The following is a 24,358-nucleotide window of genomic DNA, read 5'->3' on the forward strand; positions in this document are numbered from 1 at the left end:
GTTGACTTTTTTCCATTTTCTAGGATAACTTGTTTTTGTTTGCTATTTTTCATAAAAATTTTGAGACAAAAAATTTTCTTGCAAATTTTCCAACTTTTCAAACTGAAATTTATTTTTCTATACATTTTATATGATCTTTTTTGTTTCCTTTTTTTCATAACATTTTTTGAGACTAATCTCAAAAAGAATTTTATTGCAAATCTTCAACTTTTCAGGCTCTGAAATTTCTGCCTTTTTCCTATGAATTTTCTGAGATTTATTGGCGGAAATGTCCAACTTTTCTGTCTAAAATGTCCCTACTACGCCGTCGTGGAAATAAACCAGTTTGTTTCCCGGCTGAAAAGCTTCAGTGAGCCACCGACAGCAGGGGGCGCCATTTCGTTATTTATACAGGATCCTTCAGGAATAGGATTTATTTCACTGTTTCTGTCCAAACTGACATCGCAGAAGAAGAGGCTCTCTAACTGTTCTCTACCTTAAATCCTTTCTGAACCACCTTAATAAAAGTCCAATTGATATAATTTTCCTTAACTTCCGGTTGTGACGCATCTTTTGTGTCACAACTCCATTTCCCATGGTGCCCCGCCCCGCCGGCGCTGAGCCGCAGCATCACTTGAGCGAAGCTGAAGGAGGACAGAGAGCAGCGCGCGGACACGGACACGCGCGCACCCACGGACAGGTGAGAACCCGCGCAGGTGAGGGCGGTCGACTGTTTAATCTCTGATGGGGTTCGAGCGCGCGGACGGACGGCTCCGGTCATCAGCGCATCATCACAGGCCTTTATTTTGAAGGAGTCCTCCGTAGTACTCTGTAGTATCCGTACACAGTGTTCCAGCTACTGTACTGCAGTACCTGACACACACCTGGAGGTTCACCTGAAGATGAAATTTGACCCCTGATCCCCCTCAGTGTTGTTAATATGTTTCTGTTATGTTCCATGAAGTTTTATTGTAATATTCAGATGTTTTTCTTTATTTGCACGTTTTCCAGTATTTTCCCCTGTTGTTCAGCGTGCCGGGGTCAGAGGTCACGCCTCCATGTGGTCTGATAGACAATGAAACAACATGACTTTGGAAGGAGCGAGTCGGGTCTACCGCAGAACTCCTGCGACGCTCCGCCTAGGTCAGAGGTCAGCCAGAACCAGGTGAGAACATATATCACAGCAGACCGTCCAATCAGAGGAGAGGACAGATTTAAACCTCTTGAATGCTTAAAAAGATTTAAATTTAAGGAATATTCCTCAGAAAGGTCACCAAAAACATAGAATCATCACTTTAACATGAGCAGAAAGATGCTCAGTGATGTTGATTAATTTTTCAAAATAAAAGCCTGGGATGAGGAGTCTGCGGACAGGAGCTCAGAACAAAGCTGAAGTCTGTTTATATAAGAAGCCCCGCCCACTCCGTCACGCTGAGCGGAGAGCCGTGAGCTGATTGGCTGGGGCAGAGAAGCTGCGAGGCTCTGGATTGGCTGCTTCAGAGCGTGACAGCGTCACGGGGCAGGAACGTGAAAGGAACGTGAGCTATGCACGTGCTCAGTCTGATTGACTCCATCTGAGCATGCTCAGACCATCCCTCAGCCCAATGTGATGCTCCTCCTGTCTGTGTTGGGACCATCAGAACCAGAACCTGGTCCCGTCCGCTTTTCTCGTCTTTATAAGGACTGTTAATTGTATAAACACACTCAGAACCAGAACCAGTCTGTTTTTTTCTATCTCTATGAGGACTGTGTAAACACATTCAGAACCAAAACTCAGTCCAATCAGTTTTTTCTATCTTTATGAGGACCGTAATCAGCTTAAACACACTCAGAACCAGAACTAGGACCAGTTTTGATGACAAAACCCAGAAATGAGCATGTCTTTGATTGACCTGCTGGCTGCTCAGGTGTGTGTGTGTGTGTGTGTGTGTGTGTGTGTGTGTGTTTCCAGATTATCCTCCACGGTTTGTCTGAGGACAGACCAGCTGGTTGCCATGACGAAGAGCTGGCAAAGGGCGGAGCCACAGAGCAGAAGGATGACAGGTGAGGAGCATGTCTCACCTGTGAAAGCTTAGCCCCGCCCCAAACACATGTAGAAGCCAAGACATACTGAGGGGCGTGGCCAAGTGTGGGGTTAGATGGGGGTGTGGTCAGGACAAGGGAAAGCATTATTGCTAACTTAGCAACTTTGTCACTTTATCTAGCAACTTTCAGGCAATTTTAGCAGCTTTTTTTCCCCCAAGCAGCAATTACTGACAAATCTAGTAACTTCAGGAAAAAAACAGCGACTAGCGACAAATCTGGCAATTTATTTACTTATTTCCAAAAAAGTAACTTACAACAAATCCCTACCCTACCCTAAACCTTTTTTTTCTTACGAGCAATAAATCTAGCAATGTTTTTTTTAAAGTGACTAGCGATATATCTAGTGACAATCTGAAAAGAGCAACTTGCGAAATCACTAGGAGACTCATCAGTGAGTCTCCTAGTGATGTTTTTTTCCTTCAAAACCAGCCAGTATGCAGTCATTAAAAAAAGAAAAGACTTATGACTTACTCTAATAACTTTCTCAAAGAAGCCTCTAGTGCTGAACTAGCAAAGTTTTTTGAAAATTGCTAATATATATATATATATATATATATATATATATATAAATTTAGGTCAAATCTTCTTGTTTTTTTCTAATTACAATTAGCAACAAATCTAGGGAGCTTTTGAAAAGAGCAACTTGTGACAAATCTAGCGACTCTTCAAACACACACCTCTCCTCAGGTGTGTATCTCTCCTCAGGTGTGTATCTCTCCTCAGGTGTGCCCACCCAGTCGACAGAGCGGGTTTCTTCTCCTTCATGACGTTTCACTGGCTGACTCCTCTGGCTCTGCAAGCTCGCAGGAAAGGGCAGCTCCTATTGGAGGACGTGTGGCCTGTGGCGCCAAAGGAGCGTTGCCATGACAACAGTGTGAGGTGGGTGGCACTCCGGTGTTTTCCGTGTGAGTTAGCTCTGCAGCTGAATGGTTGTTGTGGCTGTCTAGGCTCAGGACACTGTGGGAGGAGGAACAGAGGTCCAAAGGAACCGAGGCGTCCCTATGTTCGGTCGTCTGGACCTTCTGCCGAGCCCGGCTCCTCTTGTCCATCCTCTGCCTCACTGTCACTCAGCTCGCCGGATTCAGCGGCCCAGTGAGTCTCCTCCAGCTGACATCACACACCTGTAACGGTTACCTTTGCTGATCACTAGAACCACAGTCTGGGTCTGTGCCAGTAGAGTACGAAACCAGTCCTACCCACACTTGCTTCCTGTTTTTTTTAATAACACACACCTACTTCCTGTTTTAATCTCCACACCTACTTCCTGTTTTAATCTCCACAACTATTTCCTGTTTTAATCTCCACACCTACTTCCTGTTTTAATCTCCACAACTACTTCCTGTTTTAATCTCCATACCTACTTCCTGTTTTGATCTCCACATGCATGCTTCCTGTTTTAATCTCCATACCTACTTCCTGTTTTGATCTCCACATGCATGCTTCCTGTTTTCAATCACCACACCTGCTTCTATTTTTTCCCACACCTTGTCCCAGTGTTTAATTACCACACCTGGTTCTCGTCACCTTCTCACCCTGTTTCAATGGAGTCTTAAGGCCTTGTAACCATCTTCCACAACCATTTATCCTCCTAGGTTCTGGTTCTATTCATTTCTGGTTCTCCCCCTGGTTTTTCTTATTGTGCCCGTTCTGTGTTCTGAGACTCACCGCCGCTCTGCTCTCTCTCCAGGCGTTTGTGGTGAAGCGTCTGCTGGACTACACCCAGCAGGAGGAATCAGACCTGACCTACGGGTTGCTGCTGGTCCTGGGGCTCCTGACCACGGAGCTGATGCGGTCCTGGTCTCTGGCTCTGACCTGGGCCCAGAACTACCGGACCGGGTGCAGGCTGAGAGGAGCTGTGCTCAGCTTGGCCTTTGAGAAGATCCTGCGACTGCGCAGCGTCCGGGACAAGTCTGTGGGCCAGGTTGGTTCCTGGACCGCTTGGTGGCTTCACAGGAAGCGAGTGGCGCCGCTAACGGTTTCACCTGGGTTATTCCTCACACTCAGCTCATCAACATGTGCTCCAGCGACGGGCAGCGGATGTTTGACGCAGCGGCAGTGGGCAGTCTGCTAGCGGGTGGCCCCCTGTTGGCCGTTCTCGGTGTCGCGTACAACCTGTACATCTTGGGTCCAACATCGCTGCTGGGATCCTCCGTCTTCATCCTCTTCTATCCCACCATGGTGAGTAAAGAGCTGGGAATCTTTTACTAACTCAGAATTTGATTCAAAATCAAACTCATAATAATTTCTGCTTTAATATGTCGGTCTGCAAAGGATCCTGAAGGTCTTCTGCAGTCTGCATTGCAAAGCAAAACAATAGAGACACTAATGTGTCCAGTATATTACTGTCTTTTCATTTATTTATTTTTATTACATATTGAAAAAAAGAAATGAGCTGAGTGAGAATGTACTTATTGATCCCCAATGGAAAATTTTTTATATGTTGACAGCTGCTCCATGCAAATATTGGCAAATACAAATATAACCATAAGCAATGTAAAACTCATAAAAAATATATACATAAGTGTGATATTGTAAGTAATATAAATATGACTATATGTAAAATAAATAAAATAAAAAAGAATGCACATTATTTGTATCTTTTTATATTTTAAAATTGATTTTGGGATATTTTAAATAAATTCTGCATCATAGTAAATTGGAATCAGGATTTTTATGTGAATCTGTGTTTGGCACACCGTAATGAGTGGGATCCTGAAGGAAGGTGACATAATCTGTGTTTCTGCTTCCAGATGTTCAGCTCCAGGATGACAGCGTACTTCAGGAGGAAGGGCGTGGCCGTCACCGACAGGCGAGTGCAGAAGATGAACGAGATCCTCAGCTACATCAAGTTCATCAAGATGTACGCCTGGGTGAAAGCCTTCTCAGGGGACGTCCAAAGTACGAGGTCTCCTGACGGCCCTCCTCCTCCCCGTTGCCATGGTAACGCAGGCTGTGACCTGTTTCTGCTTCCTGTCAGGGATCCGGGACGAGGAGCGCCGCCTGCTGGAGCTCACAGGGTATTTCCAGAGCATCACGGTGGGCGTGGCTCCCATCGTGGTAGTTATCGCCAGCGTTGTGACGTTCTCCACTCACATGTTGCTAGGATACGACCTCACAGCCGCTCAGGTTCCAAACGCCTCCATATGTCAGCTCACATACCTCCACTCACCTGTTCACCACCATGTTAACTCCGCCCTCTTTTCCAGGCCTTCACTGTCGTCACGGTTTTCAACGCCATGACCTTTGCCCTTAAAGTGACGCCAATTTCTGTCAAGTCCCTGTCGGAGGCTTCAGTGGCCGTGGAGAGATTCAAGGTATGGAACTGACCATCGGACACATCCTGCCAAATACCTTTCACTAATCCGCTAATAGCACAGCTAATTTTTAACTCAGCGCTAAGCTGAAAATTAGTTCTCCTAGCAATAGCTGTGGTAATTTTTGGCTTAGCAATGTAACACTTTTGCTAACTTTGAAAACAGTTAGCACATTTAGCTAACATGCTAACTAAAGCACTAATTTACTCTGCTGTTTTGTAAACTTTCTGTTGAATAAAGTCTTGGTTATTGAATGTTAACAATTCTTCAAGCAGTTACATGTTTGTATTTATGCTCTTATTTTGAAGAGGATGAAGAGTTTTTACACAGCAGTTCCATTTCTTCTGCACTTCAGCATTAGCTTCCAATAGATGACTTCTACTCAATAACATGTTGATATAGCTAGCTTTTGATGTAATGCTTTAGCATTAGCTTTCACAAGATACCATGTTGACCTAGTACATCAGCGTTAGCTTCCACTTGATCCCATGATGTTGTAGCGCCACCTATCTGCAGAGTGACTAATCAGGTTGTTGAGGAGCAGAGCTGTGGTGCCAGATTCAGCTAATGTGACCGCTCTGTGTCTGCGTTCAGAGTCTCTTCCTGTTGCCAGAGATTGACAGCGTCCGAGCGTTGCCTAGTGACCCTCTTGTTGCCGTGGAGATATGCGGAGCCTCTCTAGGATGGGAAGGCGCAGGGCAGAGTGCCCAAGCCAGCCCGTGTGTCCGAGCAGCCGGCCGCCATCGACAGAGAGAAAAGTAAACCCAGACGGACCTGACAGAACCGCCTCGGTACTAGCTTCAGGTTCAGGTCCAACATGTCCTCATGTCCAGGTGCAGAGACGCAGGTGTCCTCCAGGACAAGGAGGAGAAGGAGGAGGTGACCGGCTCCCTGTTGGGAGGAGACGCAGATTCAAGTCCTGAGGAGGAAGATGGGGATGAGGACAGCTGTCCCCCCCTCCTGGCGGCCCCCCATCCCTCCCAGCGTCCTCAGAGCACCCTGCACTGCATTACCCTGAACGTCCAGCAGGTGGGTGTGTCTCACTCTGTGCCTCTGACCACCTTCCTGTCCTTTACACCCTGTGTCTCTGAATGTCTCCAGGGACAGTTGCTCGGTGTCTGCGGCTGCGTCGGCAGTGGGAAGACCTCTCTGATCTCAGCCATCTTAGGACAGGTGACGTCTCCAGTGTGCCCCATTGTTCCCAGCAGGCAGCTGGTAGGGACTGGTTTTGACTGGTTGGTGTGTTTGCAGATGATGGTGCTGGAGGGCAGTGTGGCGGTCCGGGGGAGGATGGCCTACGTCGCTCAGCAGGCCTGGATCCTGAACGCCACGCTGAGAGACAACATCCTGTTTGGACGGGAATACCAGGAGGACAGGTGAGGCAGAGACACCTGGACTCAGGACTGGGCGGTCCACAGGTAGACTCACCGTCTCTGTGTCTCTGCAGGTACCAGTCTGTCCTCAGTGCCTGCTGCCTCAAACTGGACCTGGCTCTGCTGCCTAATGCTGACCTCACAGAGGTGATGTCATTTCCTGTTTCTCTGTTATGCAAATTTTGAACGAACTTTTAAAAAGAAAAAGCAAATTAGCCATGTTTCCGTTTACTGGTTTGGAATGAGTGAACCAGGCTACCCACGCTAAGCATGGTGTAGTAAACAGCTCTCTACTTCAAGATGGAGATCTGTACTTTTCAGCTTTTGGTGCCTCTGGTAAGGCACAGACCCACCAGTGGAGGGAGCTTTCACTTTCTGATACTTACAACATGTGCATGATGGAAACAACGCTAACAGCAGATTGAGGTGCTGAAGCAGACAACTGAGTTAAAAACTTCTTCAGGTTTTTTTATACAAAGACTCTCCAAGAACATTCACAGCAGCTTTAATCGAACTCCAGTCGGTTTGCCTAGAAAGTCTACAACCCTCGGTCTCAGTTCGGTTGAAATGAACTCTGGTGCGGTTTGAATGCAGACCGCTTCAAAAGCAGGAAGTGGACTACAATGCAGGGCATTCTGAGTAAACAATTCAAACAAACACACTCTAATGTTGGTTTCTAACAACCTGGTTTCATTGAAGGTTGTTGAGGTTAAGAACCAAAGGCAAATGGTGACTCTTCCCAGTCGGGTCTTAGGACCAGAACTGGACCTAGTTAGAACTTGTATCATATTTACTCCATGAACGACCAGCTCCAGAGCTCATTGTGGCACAATAGCCGGTACCTCAGTCCTGTTTTTCTACTTCCTTGTTCCTTAAAGACTAAACTCGTCAATGGTTTGTATTGGCTGAGTTCATACTGAACTGAAATCTGTCCTTGAGGTTTGTTGATTATTCATCAGGTTAGGAACCAAGGGAAGTGCTGGTCGTTCCTAGTTTAGTCTTAGAACCAGATCTGGACACAGCTAAATTTAGATCTGCCTCATATTTGGACTATGTTGCAAAATTATTGGTCACTTCTAATCCCTTTGACCCAAACAGCAACATTAACCTTGTCACTCACCTCCAACGTATGTGTCCAATCAGATCGGAGAGCGCGGTGCCAACTTGAGCGGCGGCCAGCGGCAGCGGATCAGCTTGGCCCGAGCGCTGTACAGCGACCGGGACGTTTACATCCTGGATGACCCTCTGAGCGCTCTGGACGCCCATGTGGCCAATCACATCTTCCGCAACGCCATCAAGAAGCAGCTTCACGACAAGACCGTCATCTTCGTCACCCACCAGCTGCAGGTAGCCTTCCTCCAGACTCTGACAGATGTCTGTCCGCTGCATAGGGTTACCATAGAAATACCTGTGTGTCCGCAGTACATGGTGGACTGTGATGACATCATTCTGATGAGGGAGGGGAGCATAGTGGAGCAGGGTAACCATGACGACTTGATGAAGCTGAATGGAGACTATGCAGCCATGTTCAACCACTTCCAGCTGGGGGACCCGCCCGTCATAGAGGTACCAGTCTGTCTGAGTCCATCTGTCTTGAGTCCATCTGTCCGTCTGTCTGAATCACCCTTTCCGTGTTTCAGGTCCCCAGCAGGAAGCAGGGCGGCTCTCAGAGGAAACCGGCCGACACCAAACCAGGATCCGTGAAGAAGAGTTCGCCGGTTGTCAAAGACAACGGTACTGACTTCATTACCGACTCGTCTAGCCCTAACCCGGACTGTTCGGTTCTGACCATGTTCTGCTGTTCTCCAAGGTGAAGAGCAGCAGTATGGGGCCGTGTCCTGGCCCGTGTTCAGGGTCTACATGGCGGCTTGCGGAGGCTCCGCCCCCTGCCTGCTGATCCTGGTTCTGTTTGTTCTCAATGTGGGAAGTGCGGCTTTCTGCCACTGGTGGCTGAGCTACTGGATCAACCAGGGCAGCGGGGTGGGTCGCCTGACATCCTCCTCCTCATATCACCTTCATCGCCTCTTCCTCTGACTCCTCTCTCCTGGTTTCCAGAATACCACGGTAACCGTGGGCAACAGCTCAGCAATGAGTGTCAGCATGAAGGACAATCCCAAGATGCAACAGTACACCGTCATTTATGCCTCTTCCATGGGAGTCATGCTGATCTTCAAACTCATCCGAGGAATTGCCTTCGTCAAGGTCAGAGCCCAGACTCCTGGTCCGGTCCGGACCAGTCCGGTTAAAGAGGATTCAGTGGGTCAGCTTTAGGCAGGGAGCAGTCCAGGTGTCCGTTCTGAACACCACCACAGACTTTTTCATAGGTGGAGTGAAAAGCTAAGAACAGGTGTACCTGTCAAGTCTCCCGTTTTGACCGGTAAACTATTGGAGCTACTTTTTGTTTAGTGCTTTTGCTAACTTTGTAAATGTTTAGTGCACTTAGCTTCCCATTAATAACTTTTTCCAGATTAAGGCTAAGTGCTTAAAGTGTTAATTTACTTCAGCTGAACAAAGTTAGTTTGATAATTGTGTTAAAGTTTTGGTAAGGATTCTTCAAGTTGTTAGCCGTTGTTAGCAGTGGTCACCACTGCTGTGAAGGAATTAGACCTTAAGGCCTTTGAAGACCATTTTAGGTCAGAGTGAAACACGGTTCTCCCAGTGAGACTTACCGACTGGCCCTGATCTTTAGCATTCCTCAGTGTGGGGGTACAACAATGTGAGGAGCAGCATGGCATCTTTCAGGAAGTCTGTTTGGTCTGAGCGGTCCTTTACACCAGATTAAGCCCAACAGATTGCAGGTACCCTTTCTCCCAGTGCTAACACCATGGTTGTGTCTTTCTAGGGAACTTTGAGAGCTTCCTCCAAACTGCATGACCAACTTTTCCACAAAATCCTGCGCTGCCCCATGAAGTTCTTCGACATGACTCCTACAGGACGGATCCTCAATCGCTTCTCCAAGGACATGGATGAAGGTAGGTTAGCAGGACTAGACTATTTTCTGGGGTTCTGGTCTTTGCTTGACTCAGTTTTGTCTCTGTCTCTTTCCAGTTGACACCCGGCTGCCCTTCCAGGCAGAAATGTTTATCCAGAATGTGATCCTCGTCTTCTTCTGTCTGGGTGTCATCAGCTGTGTTTTCCCATGGTTCCTAGTGGCTGTTGGACCTCTGGTCTTGGGCTTTGCTGTTCTCCACAGCGTCTCTAAGGTATTCATCCGGGAGCTGAAACGTTTGGACAATGTGACGATGTCACCTTTCATGTCCCACATCACGTCCAGCGTCCAGGGCTTGACGACTCTGCAGGCCTACGACCGTGGCCAGGACTTCCTCCGCAGGTCAGGGTCAGAACCAGAACCTCTGCCCTGACATCCAGAGCTCATGAGGTCAGGACCTGATTACTGTGTTCTGGTTTATTTAGGTACCAGTTTTTACTAGACCAGAACCAGGCTCCCTTCTACCTGTTCAGCTGCGCCATGCGCTGGCTGGCGGTTCGTCTGGATATCATCAGTGTGTCTTTGATCAGCATGACGGCTTTGATGATGGTCCTGATGCACGGACAGATCCCCCCCGCCTACGCCGGGCTTGCCATCTCCTACGCTGTCCAGGTAACTGAAACCTTTAAGTTCTGCCTGTAAACCTGTTCCAACCAAACAGCAACCAAACCATCATATTCAGTAAGATCTGTGTTAACTGAGTCGTCTTTCCTGTATGAAAAATCTCTTTGAAGGAACAAGTGTCAGAACTGTTCTGTCTGGTGTCTTTTTCTAGAACAATGTTCTCCAAGCCCTGAACCATCTGATTCAGGTGGCTGCTTGACGCATCTAAAACGTGGTTTTTGTGGACCGGGGCTATTATCCATTGCTCTAGAAAACAGGTTCTACTCAGTCCATCAGCCAGGGTCTTTTAGTGCGTTTCCACTTTCTTGAACTGGTTCAATTCAGGTACCTTTGAACTTCAGTACTTTGTTGACAGTCGTTTTCACCAGTTTGGGGAACCAAGCGTGTGCCGTCAACAGTGGACATGTCACTGGATGATGAGATAAGAGCTTCTTTGTTAAGATAATTCAACCCCATATAGTATCCCCTCGCTCTGTAACGGTACAAGTCGACCTTCTGATCTCTCAGGTCTTCGGGCTCCTCTGCAGTTGGTCCAGTTGAAGGTTGTCGGAGTTCATTGAGTTCTTTTGTTGAACTCATTTATCTGTGATTCGGTCTCGGGACCAGGAGACGTTTTCTTTGCTGTTGTTGGGGTCTGCTCTGGACCAGAGTTTGGGGATGTGTCTGCTGGACTGTTGGGGTTGTTTTGGATCCTGAAGGAGAACCTCTGTCTCTCCCAGTTAACAGGACTGTTCCAGTTCACGGTGCGACTCGCCTCAGAAACCGAAGCTCGCTTCACCTCCGTGGAGAGAATCCATCACTACATCCAGGTACTGGGAGCAGTTTCCTCACTAACTGGGAACACTGGTGTTCCTAGTGTCTCTGATGAACCCAGATGTTAGACTGATTTCTGTTTGCTTCAGTCTCTGTCCCAGGAGGCTCCCGCCCGGGTTAAAGGTCGGGGTCCTCCGCCTGACTGGCCCCAGAAGGGGGAGCTGGTGTTCCGGGATGTGGAGATGAGGTACCAGGAGAACCTCCCTCTGGTTCTGAACAAGATCTCATGCTCCATTAGACCAAAGGAGAAGGTCGGCATCATCGGCAGAACCGGATCGGGTAGGCAGGGTATTTGGGACGGTGAGACAGAGGAACTGCACCCCAGAGGTCATGTTTTGAGAACAAGTGTTTGGTCCTGCAGGGAAGTCGTCTCTGGGCGTTGCCTTGTTCCGTCTGGTGGAGCGCACCGGAGGCTCCATCCTGATCGACGGCATCGACATCAGCGACATCGGATTGGCCGATCTGCGCAGCAAGCTGTCCATCATCCCACAGGACCCGGTTCTGTTCAGCGGGACAGTCAGGTAGAACTTCCTGTCTTGTTTTTCCCAGCTGTCTCTTTCAGTCGCTCTTCTGATATCCTGGCTGAGGGTTTTGGATCAGTCTGGTACGTCTTTGTGTACCGGAGTGATCCAGTGCACATAGACGTACCGGATCAGCATGAATCAAAGCATGATTCATGTCAGTCTGAAGGTTTTCCTAAAGCAAACGGTACATCAGTTGGATCTAGAACAAAACCTTAACATGTCAGATTGTGTGGGAAAGTGAAGGGGTGTGAAAACTTTCTGCTGCTCAGATCAGACCAGAATTTCTGTTGCTGCAGGTCCAACCTGGATCCGTTCAACCAGTACAGTGAGGAGAAGATCTGGGACGCTCTGGAGAGGAGTCACATGAAGGAGTCGGTGAGTGGATCCTCACCGGACGGCACCGGAGCGGGTCAAACGTTTACATGTCCTGGAAGAGTTTCTGTTTCTGAGAGAAGAATGATGATGCAAAACCTTCCTGATACTCCTGGTTCACTGTTGGACAAAACCTTTTGTTATTTCATGGCGTTCAATCAGGAAGTAAAATTTAAGTAAAAGTCATATTTAATTTTTACAACAACCGAAGGTAACATGGTTAATATTAATCTATCTGTCCCTCCTGTCTGTCCCTCCTGTCTGTCCCTCCTGTCTGTCCCTCCTGTCTGTCCCTCCTGTCTGTCCCTCAGGTGTCTCAGCTTCCTCAGAGGTTGGAGTCGGAGGTGGTGGAGAACGGGGAGAACTTCTCGGTGGGGGAGAGGCAGCTGCTGTGTGTGGCCAGAGCTCTGCTGAGGCAGTGCAAGGTGAGACAGGACCATTGTCCCGCCCCCTGTCTGTGTGCTGCCCTCTGATTGGCCGGTTCTGATCCAGGTGTTGGTTCTGGACGAGGCCACGGCCGCCATGGACGCGGAGACGGACTTCCTGATCCAGGAGACGATTCGGAGCTCGTTCCAGGACTGCACCACGCTGACCATCGCCCACCGACTCCACACCGTCCTGTCGTCCGACCGCATCATGGTTCTGACCCGGGGACAGGTAGGAGCCAATCAGAACGCAGAACACCTGTTGCTCTGGAGACCCCGCTGTGACACGCCTGCCTGTCTCTGATTGGCTCAGGTGGCGGAGTTCGACGAGCCGGCCCGGCTGCTGGCCAATGAGAACTCTCGGCTGTGTTCGATGCTGGCAGCCGCAGAGAGCAAAGTGTCCGTCCGAGGATGAGGAAGATGAGGACGATGATGAGGAAGAAGCTGCTCTCAGAAAGCTCGGTGCTGCTCGGTTTCCGTTTTATTTATTTATGTTGAACTCGTTTTGACGCTCTGAGGAGGCGGCACCGTGTGACTGGCTGCATGCAGAGGTGGGTGGGGTCAAAGGTCAAAGCCTGTGGTTTCCTGTCTGTACAGGTCAGGGGTTTGCAACCTGTGGCTCCGGAGACAAAAGTGGCTAAAGAAAATGCAGCAACAAGAATTTTTTTTTTTATTTAGATTTTTATCAATTTATTAGGTTTATTTTTACATGGAATAAATTCACACAAGTGTCAGGAATATTTATCATTTTTCTCACCATTACGTTGGAAACTAAGTGCTGTTCTGGTTTACATCACATGACAGAATATTGGGGCCATGCATAAGATTTATAAAACTATGAGAATACACTTTTAAAAGAGAATTAAATCATATGAGAATAAAGTCAATATTTTGACAATAAACTTGTAATATTACAAGAATAAAGTTGAAACATTGTGCTTGATTCTCATTATTACATCATTTTATTTTAAAAAATGTTTATAGCATGGCGCTAATACTCTCTGGTAACACAAACATCCCCAGGAATAAAATTAATCAATCCTGTTTTTTTAATTAAATGTTTTTTTTTCTTTGTTTTAAAACATAAAAATAAAATGTTGCTTCCTTAAGAATGACCACAATTTTCCTACAGTATCTATTTATTTAAATGTTTTTGTTGTGTTTTCACTAAAGATGTAACATTTGAAGAGTTTTATTTATTTATCTGGAGTGATGGTTGCAGACCCCTGGTATGAAACATCTGCTGATGTGAAGTTGTTAATTCAATCGTCTTAGTTTTACTGTCGTCTGAGATCAGCAGAGACGTTTCTGCGTCTCCAGCTGTAGCGAATGATGACGTAATCGTCTTTGTTCGCCGCGTCAGATCCGTTTATAATCAGCCTGATGCGCTTTAATGTGGAATGTAGAGAGCTTTCATTAATAATTTAAACATCTGAGGTGCAGAACCTCTTTGCCTTTAAAGACTTTTGGCCTTTCAGAGGGAGGCATTGCCGCCCCCTACAGGAAAATCACTGTTACTGCACAGGAATTGGCAGTGATGATGCAGTTTCTGCTGTGTGCCTGTAGGGGGCAGCACGCACACGGTCTCCACCTGTACAGAGTCACTGTAAATGAGCCGCTACGTGTTGAGAAGCAGAGCGAGGACCCGATGCTGCTGCTGTGACGTCATGAGTACGTCACCGCCTCGGTCATTGCACAGCGATGAGATGTTTTCATTCTGAATCTTCTTGTGATAGATCAGCCTTTGTCAAAGTGTCTCCGTGTTGGTGTCTGTATTTTTATAAGAGCATGATGAACAAAACCAGTAAAAGCATTTTAACACACTCCTCCCGACTTGTCCCTTCATTTTGGGGTAAAACTGCGGGTACGGTGGCCGTCAAGACCAAACACAAAACCAGACCAGAGGCTTCAATGTCTGTTAATAAATCTGTTAAATTATTTTTTTAAAGATCGAGTGAAAAGCAAAACGGAATAAAAAACTTCAGCTACACTGCAAAAACATATAGTCTTATATGTTCTGTCTATTTTCCAGCACACATATTTGAGATGAAAGAGCTGAAATATAATTTTTTCAATTTCAAAACTTTATTTTAATTTGAAATCTTATTTTTCAGTTTAAAACTTTTTTTCTGTTTCAAAAACATTTTTCGGTGTCAAATCTTTTGTCCAAACCTTATTTTTTCAGATATATATATTTTTCTTTTGAACAAATTTACGCTCCGTTGTAGCTCCATACTGTGACGTGCGGTTCGGTCAAACAGGTAAGTGGTTCTGGAAAAGGTTATTTTCCTAGTTTTTTTGTTTAAGTTTCTTTTTTCTTTATTGGTGATTGTTGAACCGTAAGGAATTGATTTATAATGTTTTGGCCGGATGGACAGACCACTGGATGGATGTTTGTCCCCCGCAGCCTCTCCGGTCTCCCGGCTGTCCTCCTCTCCTCGCCCCTACAGCGCCCTCTGGCGGCCAGCAGAAACTTTCTGGTACTTCCTGTTTGTCCTCCGCGGTCCTCCGGTCTCCGTCGGTCTTTGTTCTCCGGGGACACTCTGTCCTCTGGCCCCGGTCGACCGGAACCTTCCCGCCTCTGCGAGCCGGACCGGGAGCGAAGGAGCCGGTGCTGGTCCGGTTCCGTCCAGATGGATTTTACTTAACGGTCCGGAACTCTGTCTGCGGGGCCGAGGCTCGCTCTGCAGGGAACCGGGTGAAGGGGACGGAACCCTTTAACTCAGTTCGGTTCGGCTCCGTTCTGCAAAACTCCTTCTGGCGTTGGGCTACTGCCGGACCTATTCACTGGGTTTTAATGTCGTCCGGACCGGAGAACTGGGCTGGACAGTTCGCTAAACTGTGTTTGGATCAGAGTTCAAGTGGAAAAAGTTCTGCTGCAGGTGAATTGGACTGGTTATCGGTTCGGTAGGCCGACTGGGTTTCGTAAACCAGACTACAACCGGACCGGTTTACCGGTTCTAGTTCGAGGTTCTGGTTTATTGAAAATGGGTTCAATCTGGACTGGGTGTACTGGTAACCAGTAGATGCACTTCCTGGGTCGAAGGTCAAGCTTGTCCTGAACTAAAAAAACATCTGGTTCTGTTTTGGTCCAAATCAGGTTAAGTCAAACATAGTTGGGTTTAGTCCAGGATTTAGGAAGCTTGAGTACAAAATCAGGTTTGGTTCTGGTAATTGGGTTAATCCCAGTCTAATACGGGTTTGATGTAAACCGGTTTCAGTCCAGGTCTAAACCAGGTGTAGTTTTGGTTTGAATTGAGATAATCCCGGGTTTGAACCCAGGTTTAACCTGGGATTAACCTTGGATTAGCCCATCTGCGGCCCGGTTCGGTTCTGCTGTCCAGCAGAACATGGCAGAACTCACGCAGACTTCTCCCTCGTTGTGCTGCTGCCGGAAGGCGCTGCCGGTGTCCGGCGGGCGCTGCGCCGGCGAACCCAAGCCGCCCTCGGCCGGTCCGAGGCCCGGCGCCGCGCGCTGCCCCCTGGTGGACGTGGCATCGGCCTCCAACTTCAGGAGCTTCCGGCTGCGCCACTTTCACCTGGATCTGCGGCTGAACTTTGCAGCGAAGGAGATGAGCGGCTGGCTGGTTCTGGACCTGGTTCCGGTCCAGCCGGGGGTCAGCGCCCTCGTCCTGGACTCCCACCCTTCGCTGTTGATCCACTCCATAGACTGTAAGGTTCCCGGGGACGGAAAGGACGAGCCGGCGTCCCTCACCTACCGGGTCGACCCGTTCACCGACTACGGGTCCTCGCTCGTCATCAGCCTCCCGGCCGGAGCGCTGCGACCCGAACAGCTGATCCAGGTCACGGTCCGCTACACGACCACGGACGGACCGGCGGTGAGAACACACACCACTTCCTCTGACTGGTTCAGGTCCTACTGCATCACTGGGCTCAGACTGGTTCGTTTCAAACTAGTTTCAAACTGGCAGCAGCACCTCAGATTTAGTTTTAAACTAGTTTCAGACTTTCTTTCAAACTGGTTTCAAATTTAGTTTTAAACTGGTTTCAAATTTAGTTTTTAGCTGGTTTCAGATTTAGTTTTAAACTGGTTTCAGATTTTTTTCAAACTGGTTTCAGATTTAGTTTTAAACTGGTTTCAGATTTAGTTTTAAACTAGTTTCAGACTTTCTTTCAAACTGGTTTCAAATTTAGTTTTAAACTGGTTTCAGATTTAGTTTTAAACTGGTTCCAGATTTAGTTTTAAACTGGTTTCAGATTGGTTTTGGACTTGGATCTGTACTATGTTCACACTGTTGGGACGGGTTTGCGTTGCTTTCAGACTGGTTTGGAACTGGTTTCTGATCTTTGTCTCAGCCTGGGTCACTGAGGCAGAAAACTCCGGTCAGAGTTTCTGGACGTTTGGACCCGTGTTCCTGCTGAAGACCGGATCTTCTCCTAATGACTGACATCCTGGCCTCTGTCTGGCCTCTGTGTGACCTCTGACCTCTGTGTGACCTCAGATCTGGTGGCTGGACTCGGAGCTGACCTGCGGTCAGTCCCGTCCTCTGGTCTTCACTCAGGGACACTCGGTGTGTAATCGCTCCTTCTTCCCGTGTTTCGACACGCCGGCGGTGAAGAGCACCTACTCCGCCTCCATCCGGGTGAGTTCTGCTCGGTTCTGTTCTGTTGGGACGGGTCCGGTCAGCGAAGTGAGGCGTGTCGGTTGGGGAAGAGATGTTAAAAACTAAATGGAACTTCCTGCTCAGGTTCCGGACGGCGTGACGGTTCTGATGAGCGCGTCCCGGAGCTCTTACTCCAAACTGGACCGGATCTTCCAGTTCTCCATGGAGTTCCCGGTCCCGTCCTACCTGGTGGCGCTGGTGGCCGGAGAGCTCCAGCACATGGACATCGGGCCCAGGTCAGAGGTCACCTGGACGCTACTGAGCGCCGAGAAAAACAATGGAAAATATTCCAAATGTTTAAATTTATTCTCAACTCAGAGAATTTAAATTTTGTCAATTTTTTATATTTTTTCTGGGGGGGGGAATTGCAAAAAAAAAAAGCCAAAATATTCTAAAGTAACCTTTTGTTTAATCAAATTTAGATAATCATCAGATATTCATTATAAACATATTCAAGTACTTAAAAAATGAATAGACAACAAATTCAGTATTTTTGTCTCTTATTTTCAAAAGTGAAACTCATAAATTTGTCATGCTTAGTAAAATATAAATTGTAATATCTTGTAATTTTGATTATTCTGGCCTCAAGAAAAACAATATTTGAAAAATGTATTGTGTAAAAGATAAATATTGGAAAGTAATGACTTCCCACACTAATCAGTTGAATAAGTCCAAACATTGGTGAGTTCATGTTAACTAATAGCGACGCTAATCTTTAGCTTAGCATTTATGCTAACAAGGAAACATTTAGCACAGTTAGCTTCTCCTAAATACATGTTTCCAGATAAAATCTAAACTTTAATCTAAATTTACCAAAAAATCATGTTAACATTCTCAAAGTCAAGCTAGCATAGCTTCCATTTCTGTCGTGTTTCTTAGTTATAACTTTTTCCTGACAATATCTGGTTGTCTTGGTGTGGAAAGCACTGTGTTGCTTTTCCTTTTATATGTAAAGGTTACATTTAATATTTAGTGCATTATGTCAACAACTTTTTAGCTAAAGTGAATGCTAATAATCTATAGCCAGAGTTTTTTTTTTCTCCTCCAGCAGGAAGTCGGGGTAAAAACGTTTTTTTTACTTCCTCTGTCTGCAGGAGTCGTGTTTGGGCGGAGCCTTGCCTGCTGTCCTGCGCCGTGAAGAAGCTAGGGGGCAGCGTGGAGCGCTGGCTGGGCGTGGCAGAGGACCTGTTTGGACCGTACCTGTGGGGCAGGTGAGTCTGAAACCCAACGGACACAAACGTCAACCTGACAGCAGGGGGCGCCGGGCTCAGAGGGGGAGAGTATCCAAACATTAGACTCAGTTAAAATTAGAAATACTTAAACATATTTTTACTCAAGTAAAAGTAAAAAGTATTTGGCAAAATATCTAATGAATTACTGATTACCTGATCAAATTATCAATTAATATTGAAAAATTACATGATCAGACGGACCTAAATATAAAGTTAAGCAGAAATTTTGGTATTTTAAGGACCAAATGGCAATAGTTGTATCCATCCATCCATTTCCTAACACCCTTGTCCCAGGTGTGGTCAGGAGGTGCTGCTGCCTCTCCAGCGAACATTTCGGGCGAGAGGCGGGGTCACCTGGACAGGTCGCCAGTCCATCGCAGGACAAACAACCATGGACACTCACACACACCTAGGGAGAATTTAGAGAAACCAATTAACCTGACAGTCATGTTTCTGGACTGTGGGAGGAAGCTGGAGTACCCAGAGAGAACCCAGCATGCACAGGGAGAACATGGAGACTCCATGCAGAAAGACCCCTGTGCAACACCACACGTAACAAAAAAATAACAAAATCAGGCAATTTTTTTTTCCAAATCAGTTTCTTTCACTAAAGACTAATTAAACTTTAACACAAACTGCAGGTGTGACTCTGCGTTTGGTTAAAACATGTTTTACATTCAGTGGGTCGAAAATTTTACTCAAGTAAAAGTAAAAACACTCCTAAAAGTAAATTTTTTTCAAAAAAGTTACTCGGGTAAAGGTAACTGAGTAAATGTAACTAGTTGCTACCGAACTCTGTAGGTGCGACATCGTCTTCCTGCCGCCTTCCTTCCCCATCGTTGCCATGGAGAACCCGTGCCTCACCTTCATCATCGCCTCCATCCTGGAGAGCAGCGAGTTCCTGCTGATCGACGTCATCCATGAGATCGCACACGGCTGGTTCGGGAACGCCGTCACCAACGCCACCTGGGAGGAGATGTGGCTGAGCGAAGGCCTGGCCACGTACGCGCAGCGCCGCATCACCACGGAGGCGTACGGTGAGGCCACGCCCACCACATCTACTCAGTCTGGTTCTACGCTTTATTTCACATTACATTTAGAAATCCTGATTGCACTTTCTGAACCATTTGAAGGTTTGTTGGAGTTTATTTTTCTCAGTTGCACTTTATTATTTATTTTTACTGCTGACTGAACAGATTAAAGTTGTTTTTACATGCTTGACCAAACGATTGGTGTATTTAAGTTATCAAATAAATCTGTATTTTATTGCATTTATGTCAGGGTCTGACGCAACAAATTTTATCGGGCAATAAATTGACCCAGAAGTTATTGCAATAAACGATAATATTATTGTTTTGAAACCATTTTAAACTAATATAATGATAATCCAATAACTCATTCTCAAAGATTGATAAACTTTAAATTCTAATGAGCATTTAACATTGAAACTGGAAGACATTTTAAATTTCAAAATAAATACCAAATAAAATGAAGTTTCTGTAAACAGAGACTTTAAAAAAAGGTTTAGTTGAGACCAAAACACCAAACACAACAGTTTGACCTCAGTCACATGAAGTAAGTCTAGATTTTGCTATAATTGTTTTTTTTTTTCTTGGGATGATAAAAATTGAAGATTTTATCATCCAGATTTTGATCTAGAAATGAGACAAAAATGAAAAATCATGCAAATGGAAATGTTTGAACTCACTTTATAATACAGCTAATAGATAATTATCATGTTACGTCACACTTCCATGACCTCTGTAACCGACAGCCATCTTGATAGGCAGTTACTATGACTACAATAAACAATTTATTAACAATATCAGTACATTAAAGCTATTGGAGTACTCTACCCGCCTCTGATATTTATATTAAGATAAATATCAGTGATATTTACTGCAATACTTACTACCCAACTAGTTAAAGTAGCTTAACTAATGTAGCTTTTATCTGCTAGCTAGACGGACATGTAGCCTACGTGTTTGTTGCTACATGTTCTTACGCTGCCAGAACCAGAACTTCGTCATTCACACCAAGAGTTCGTTCGTCCTTTACAAATTAAACACTGATTGTCTGCGTTCATGTGAAGCTCTTCTTGTTCACTGAACCACAACGGGAGATCGGAGGCAGCTTGTCCACATCGTCTGACATCTTTTCCTTCCCCGTCTCATACGGGTCGATCCCAACAGCAGCCATTTTGTTCTGGTATCGTTCTCTCACACATTGACTAAGAGTCCACACATTTTCTTATTGTTGGTATCGAAGCCATGGGTCCGCTGTGCTTTGTGCTGCGCTGCCCTACCAAGATGGCACGGATCACTTCCGGATTTATTGTGACAGGCGTGTTTATGTCTGTGTCTAAACTGAGAAACGTTTTATCACCATTCAGATGTTTTTCTGTATCTGATCCATATCAAACCTCAGATATCAGAAGTGAAATCAGTGTGTTCAAGGCAGGGCTTCATTTCCGGCCACAGCGGTCGTCAGGGGTCACCAGGGATTATCAGGGATTATCAGAGGTCACCAGGGGTCATCAGGGGTCAGGGTTTTACTCTGAACTTTGTCTCCAGGTGAGGCCTTCACCTGCCTGGAGACGGTGGTCCGATTGGACGCTCTGCACAGACAGCTGCGTCTCCTTGGAGACAACAACCCTGTGAGCAAGCTGCAGGTCAAGTTTGAGCCAGGTACACACACACACACACACACACACACACACCCCGGTGTGCAGCTGTACAGGTGAGGGTCCTTCCTGCTCCCCTGCAGGTGTGAACCCCAGCACGCTGATGAACCTGTTCACCTATGAGAAAGGCTTCTGCTTCGTGTCGTACCTGTCTGAGCTCAGCGGCGACGTCCGGCGCTTCGACAGCTTCCTCAAGGTCAGTGATGCATTTAGAGGCTGGGGCTAACATGTAGCCCCGCCCTAACAGAGGAAAGCAGAACCGCCTCCTGGCCCTGATTGGTTGTTTGTGGTCAGCGCTGGGAGAAGGCAGAGGAGTTTGATTTTCTGACAGGTTAACAAATAAGTACAAAGAAATGATAAACGTCACGTACTGCAGCTTTAAGGTCATTATCTTCATGTTTCTGTATTTTTGTATCAGTCTGGATGCTGCAAACAGTTCGGCTCTGTCAGGTTGGTGGGGATCAGGTCTGGGCTTTGACTAGGCCACTCCTGATCCTCCATCTTGTTGTTTTCAGACTGTCTCTGTGAACTCCAGAGATGTTCAGAACCAACGCTGATTTTGTATCTACTCTCTGACTAATGTATGTGTGTGTGTGTGTGTGTGTGTGTGTGTGTGTGTGTGTGTGTAGGACTACATCTCAGAGTTTAAGTTTCAGAGCGTTGTGGCTCAGGACCTCATTGCCTACTTCCTGCGATACTTCCCGGAGCTGCAGGACGCCGCCGTCTCCCAGAGGGAAGGTACGCCTGGTAGGTTTCATGCTGCTGCCTTCCGCTTCCTGCTCGGTGACATCACTTCCTGTTCTCAGGTCTGGAGTTTGAGCGCTGGCTGAGCGGTTGCGGCCCGCCGCCGTTTGAGCCTGACCTGTCAGCAGGGGGCGCTCTGATCGGGCCGGTGCAGGAGCTGTGCGACCTGTGGAGAGGCGGCGGCCCGCCCGACCAGCAGGCACTCGCGACCTTTGACCTGTCGGCCTGGAGCACCTTCCAGGTGGTTCTGTTCCTGGACCGGATGCTGGACCACTCACCGCTGCTGTACGGTGCGTCTCTTAACGTCGGCGGCAGCGTCACCTGCTGTTGGAGCGTCGCTGACGGCCGCTGTGTGTTTCAGACGTGATGGCGAGTCTGTCCGCCTGCTACTCGGCGCTGTTTGACGGGCTGAACGCCGAGGTCCAGATCCGCTGGCTGCAGATGGTGGTGAGGAACACATTCTACCCCGACCTGCCGCAGGTCCGAGCCTTCCTGCACAAACACGTAAGAACAACAACCGACGCTTCGCTGCAGCTCCGAACCAGAGGAGCCAGAGTATGAGTTATCTGAATATCTTATTAACATGCAAAGCATTGATTCATGAAGCCATATTGCATCAGAAACAGGCTGCTGGTGTTTGGTCAGTGCAGCGCTGAGCACTGCTAGCTAACAGAATGCTAACCCTAAAGCACTAATCATAAACATTAGTTCCACTAATGCTAAAGTGCTAAGCCATCATGCTATTTGGTAGAAGATAATGCTAACTTCAGCCATGTTGATAATGACTAGAGCTGGAATCTTTGAGTGACTCTCAATTCGATTAGATTTTTAGACATGAAATGATTTTTGGTTTAGAAACAATTTTTCTGTTGAAACTGTCCAGAGATTGTTAAACTATGTGACTGACGAGAGGAAAACACGTTGTAAATAAATAGAACATTTATTTAAAACAATTAAATGAGCTAAAAATTAGCTTTGCTAATGATCATGGAGCTAATTTTTACTTTAGCGTTTTGAATTTTATCCAAGAGGGACAGTCGCTTTTACACTTAGCAGAAATGCTAAACGCTCTTAGCTTCCCTAAATACATTTTCTGGACACACTATGGCTACCCTCATTGAAACGCTGATGCACTAAACCAACAGCTAGCTGCGCTGCTAGCAGCTTAGCACTGCGTCAGAGCTTCAGTAACTACCAGGACATGTTTCTGTTGTTCCTCCCTGCAGACTTCCAGGATGTACACCGTGCCGCTCTATGAGGACCTGGTTGCCGGGGTGATGAAGTGCGTTGCCGTGGAGATCTTCTACCAGACGCAGCGCCGCCTGCATCCCAACCTGCGACGGACGCTGCAGCTCATCCTGTTCCCCAGCAGCTCGGCGCCGGCCAATCAGAGCGGCGCGGTTCCGCCCATCCTGACTGGCTCCGCCCCTTCCGGCTCGCCGCTGCAAAGCCCTGCTGCCACGGCAACGGCCTCCGCCGCTGGAACGACGGCCGCCATGGCGCTCAGGGACGTTAATGTGTCGGCTTGACGGCCGTCCGGACCCCCACGGGTCCCGACGGGTCAGAACCAGAACAGTTTCCTTCATCATGTCCGCAAACAGCAGAACTTTCTAGAACTTCATGAAAACGATGCAACAGATTTCTCTTCTCCTCGGTTTGAGGAACCTGGACTGGATTCTGATCCAGAACCAGAACTGGACCTGAACACCGGAGCGGCCTTATCGCCTCACTGTGAAACAAACCCGCTAACTGGACCCAGTCCAGCCACATCCTCAGGAACCTGCAGACCCTGAACGCACCGCTGAAATGAAATGAAACCCGATCACACGACCAATAATCTGTATTGATTATCAACCAGCTTCACTCTGCAGACGGTTAATTATTTTATTTATTCTGTTTTCCTCCATCGAAAATAAAATTAAAAAAATCATCTTATTGTTTTATTCTGAAGAAAATCTTTAACTTTCAGAAAACAGATTTATTTATTTTGAAGGGCTCCTTTAATTTCCGGCTTTTGTTTTGAAGTCAGACCGGAAATGTAAGGTCTGACATGTTTAACGGGATCTTTGATGTCTGAAGGTTTCATTATTTAATACACAGGAAGCTGGTGGCTTTGCTTTCACAATAAAAGCCTTGACTCGTGTTCCACTAGTTAAGGAGATTTTACGTTTTTATTTCTCTTTTATTAAACTGATTTATTGTGAACAAACAAAACCTTTAGAATCTTTTAACTGTCTACAACTGTTTTTTATTTCATCAAACTTTGTTTACACTGAACATTTTGTAATTGGGTTGAAGGTAAATCTGAATCAGATCTGGTTTGTGTTTTATGTCTGAAATTATTTTTTTGCTTTTGTGCCATAAATGAAACTAATTTTAAAGACATGTAAGAAGTCTTTATAACTTCAACTAAACTACAGAACTGAAGCTGTTTTCTATGATGATGTATCGGGGCCGTTTTAGACAAGGACAGAAACAGGAGTACATTTCCACAAAACACTCAAATATTTTAATATTACTCTCAGAAAACATGGAAATTTATGGATTTCAAAAGTCAAAAATATTTCAACTTTTAA

The 24,358-nt window shown here is 46.6% G+C and overlaps 2 protein-coding genes across 3 annotated transcripts; both read left to right on the forward strand.

The window, feature by feature from the left end:
- Window positions 1–558: 558 nt before the first annotated feature.
- abcc5 (ATP-binding cassette, sub-family C (CFTR/MRP), member 5) lies at window positions 559–13,429 on the forward strand. Of its 2 annotated transcripts, none has more exons than XM_015039110.1 (30): window positions 559–679; window positions 991–1,144; window positions 1,931–2,022; window positions 2,788–2,943; window positions 3,012–3,156; window positions 3,752–3,985; window positions 4,069–4,242; window positions 4,815–4,962; window positions 5,042–5,190; window positions 5,271–5,378; window positions 5,973–6,136; window positions 6,212–6,407; window positions 6,480–6,551; window positions 6,630–6,754; window positions 6,826–6,898; window positions 7,895–8,098; window positions 8,174–8,317; window positions 8,392–8,485; window positions 8,562–8,731; window positions 8,807–8,953; window positions 9,594–9,723; window positions 9,800–10,082; window positions 10,166–10,352; window positions 11,084–11,173; window positions 11,267–11,456; window positions 11,539–11,698; window positions 11,998–12,076; window positions 12,385–12,498; window positions 12,566–12,730; window positions 12,812–13,429. In XM_015039110.1, the coding sequence occupies exons 2-30, from the start codon at window positions 1,055–1,057 to the stop codon at window positions 12,911–12,913; spliced, it is 4,185 nt and encodes a 1,394-aa protein (XP_014894596.1). In that variant the 5' UTR covers window positions 559–679; window positions 991–1,054; the 3' UTR covers window positions 12,914–13,429. The 2 variants fall into 2 exon arrangements, with proteins under 2 accessions (XP_014894596.1, XP_014894597.1); XM_015039111.1 differs by having other exon boundaries at window positions 1,011–1,144.
- A 1,193-nt stretch (window positions 13,430–14,622) lies between these two features.
- Window positions 14,623–23,932, forward strand: rnpepl1 (arginyl aminopeptidase like 1). The gene is made up of 11 exons (XM_015039112.1): window positions 14,623–16,337; window positions 16,962–17,102; window positions 17,208–17,359; window positions 18,218–18,334; window positions 19,157–19,392; window positions 20,929–21,042; window positions 21,122–21,234; window positions 21,668–21,776; window positions 21,845–22,072; window positions 22,144–22,286; window positions 23,009–23,932. The coding sequence occupies exons 1-11, from the start codon at window positions 15,849–15,851 to the stop codon at window positions 23,309–23,311; spliced, it is 2,145 nt and encodes a 714-aa protein (XP_014894598.1). The 5' UTR covers window positions 14,623–15,848; the 3' UTR covers window positions 23,312–23,932.
- The last annotated feature ends 426 nt before the right edge of the window (window positions 23,933–24,358 follow it).

This window comes from Poecilia latipinna, unplaced genomic scaffold (assembly GCF_001443285.1).
Source record: "Poecilia latipinna isolate Pla-1442-1.1 unplaced genomic scaffold, P_latipinna-1.0 Scaffold462, whole genome shotgun sequence".
Classification (NCBI taxonomy): Eukaryota; Metazoa; Chordata; class Actinopteri; order Cyprinodontiformes; family Poeciliidae; genus Poecilia; species Poecilia latipinna.

What these genes read in the sequence shown, in the direction of transcription:
- abcc5 (XM_015039110.1), top strand. Translation starts at nt 1,055, where the DNA reads ATGAAACAACATGACTTTGGAAGGAGCGAGTCGGGTCTACCGCAGAAC. An exon ending in CGGGAATACCAGGAGGACAG is followed by an intron (nt 6,755 to 6,825) that starts GTGAGGCAGAGA and finishes GTGTCTCTGCAG; the next exon opens with GTACCAGTCTGTCCTCAGTG. An exon ending in TCGTCACCCACCAGCTGCAG is followed by an intron (nt 8,099 to 8,173) that starts GTAGCCTTCCTC and finishes GTGTGTCCGCAG; the next exon opens with TACATGGTGGACTGTGATGA.
- rnpepl1 (XM_015039112.1), top strand. Translation starts at nt 15,849, where the DNA reads ATGGCAGAACTCACGCAGACTTCTCCCTCGTTGTGCTGCTGCCGGAAG. An exon ending in GCAGGTCAAGTTTGAGCCAG is followed by an intron (nt 21,043 to 21,121) that starts GTACACACACAC and finishes GCTCCCCTGCAG; the next exon opens with GTGTGAACCCCAGCACGCTG. An exon ending in CCACTCACCGCTGCTGTACG is followed by an intron (nt 22,073 to 22,143) that starts GTGCGTCTCTTA and finishes TGTGTGTTTCAG; the next exon opens with ACGTGATGGCGAGTCTGTCC.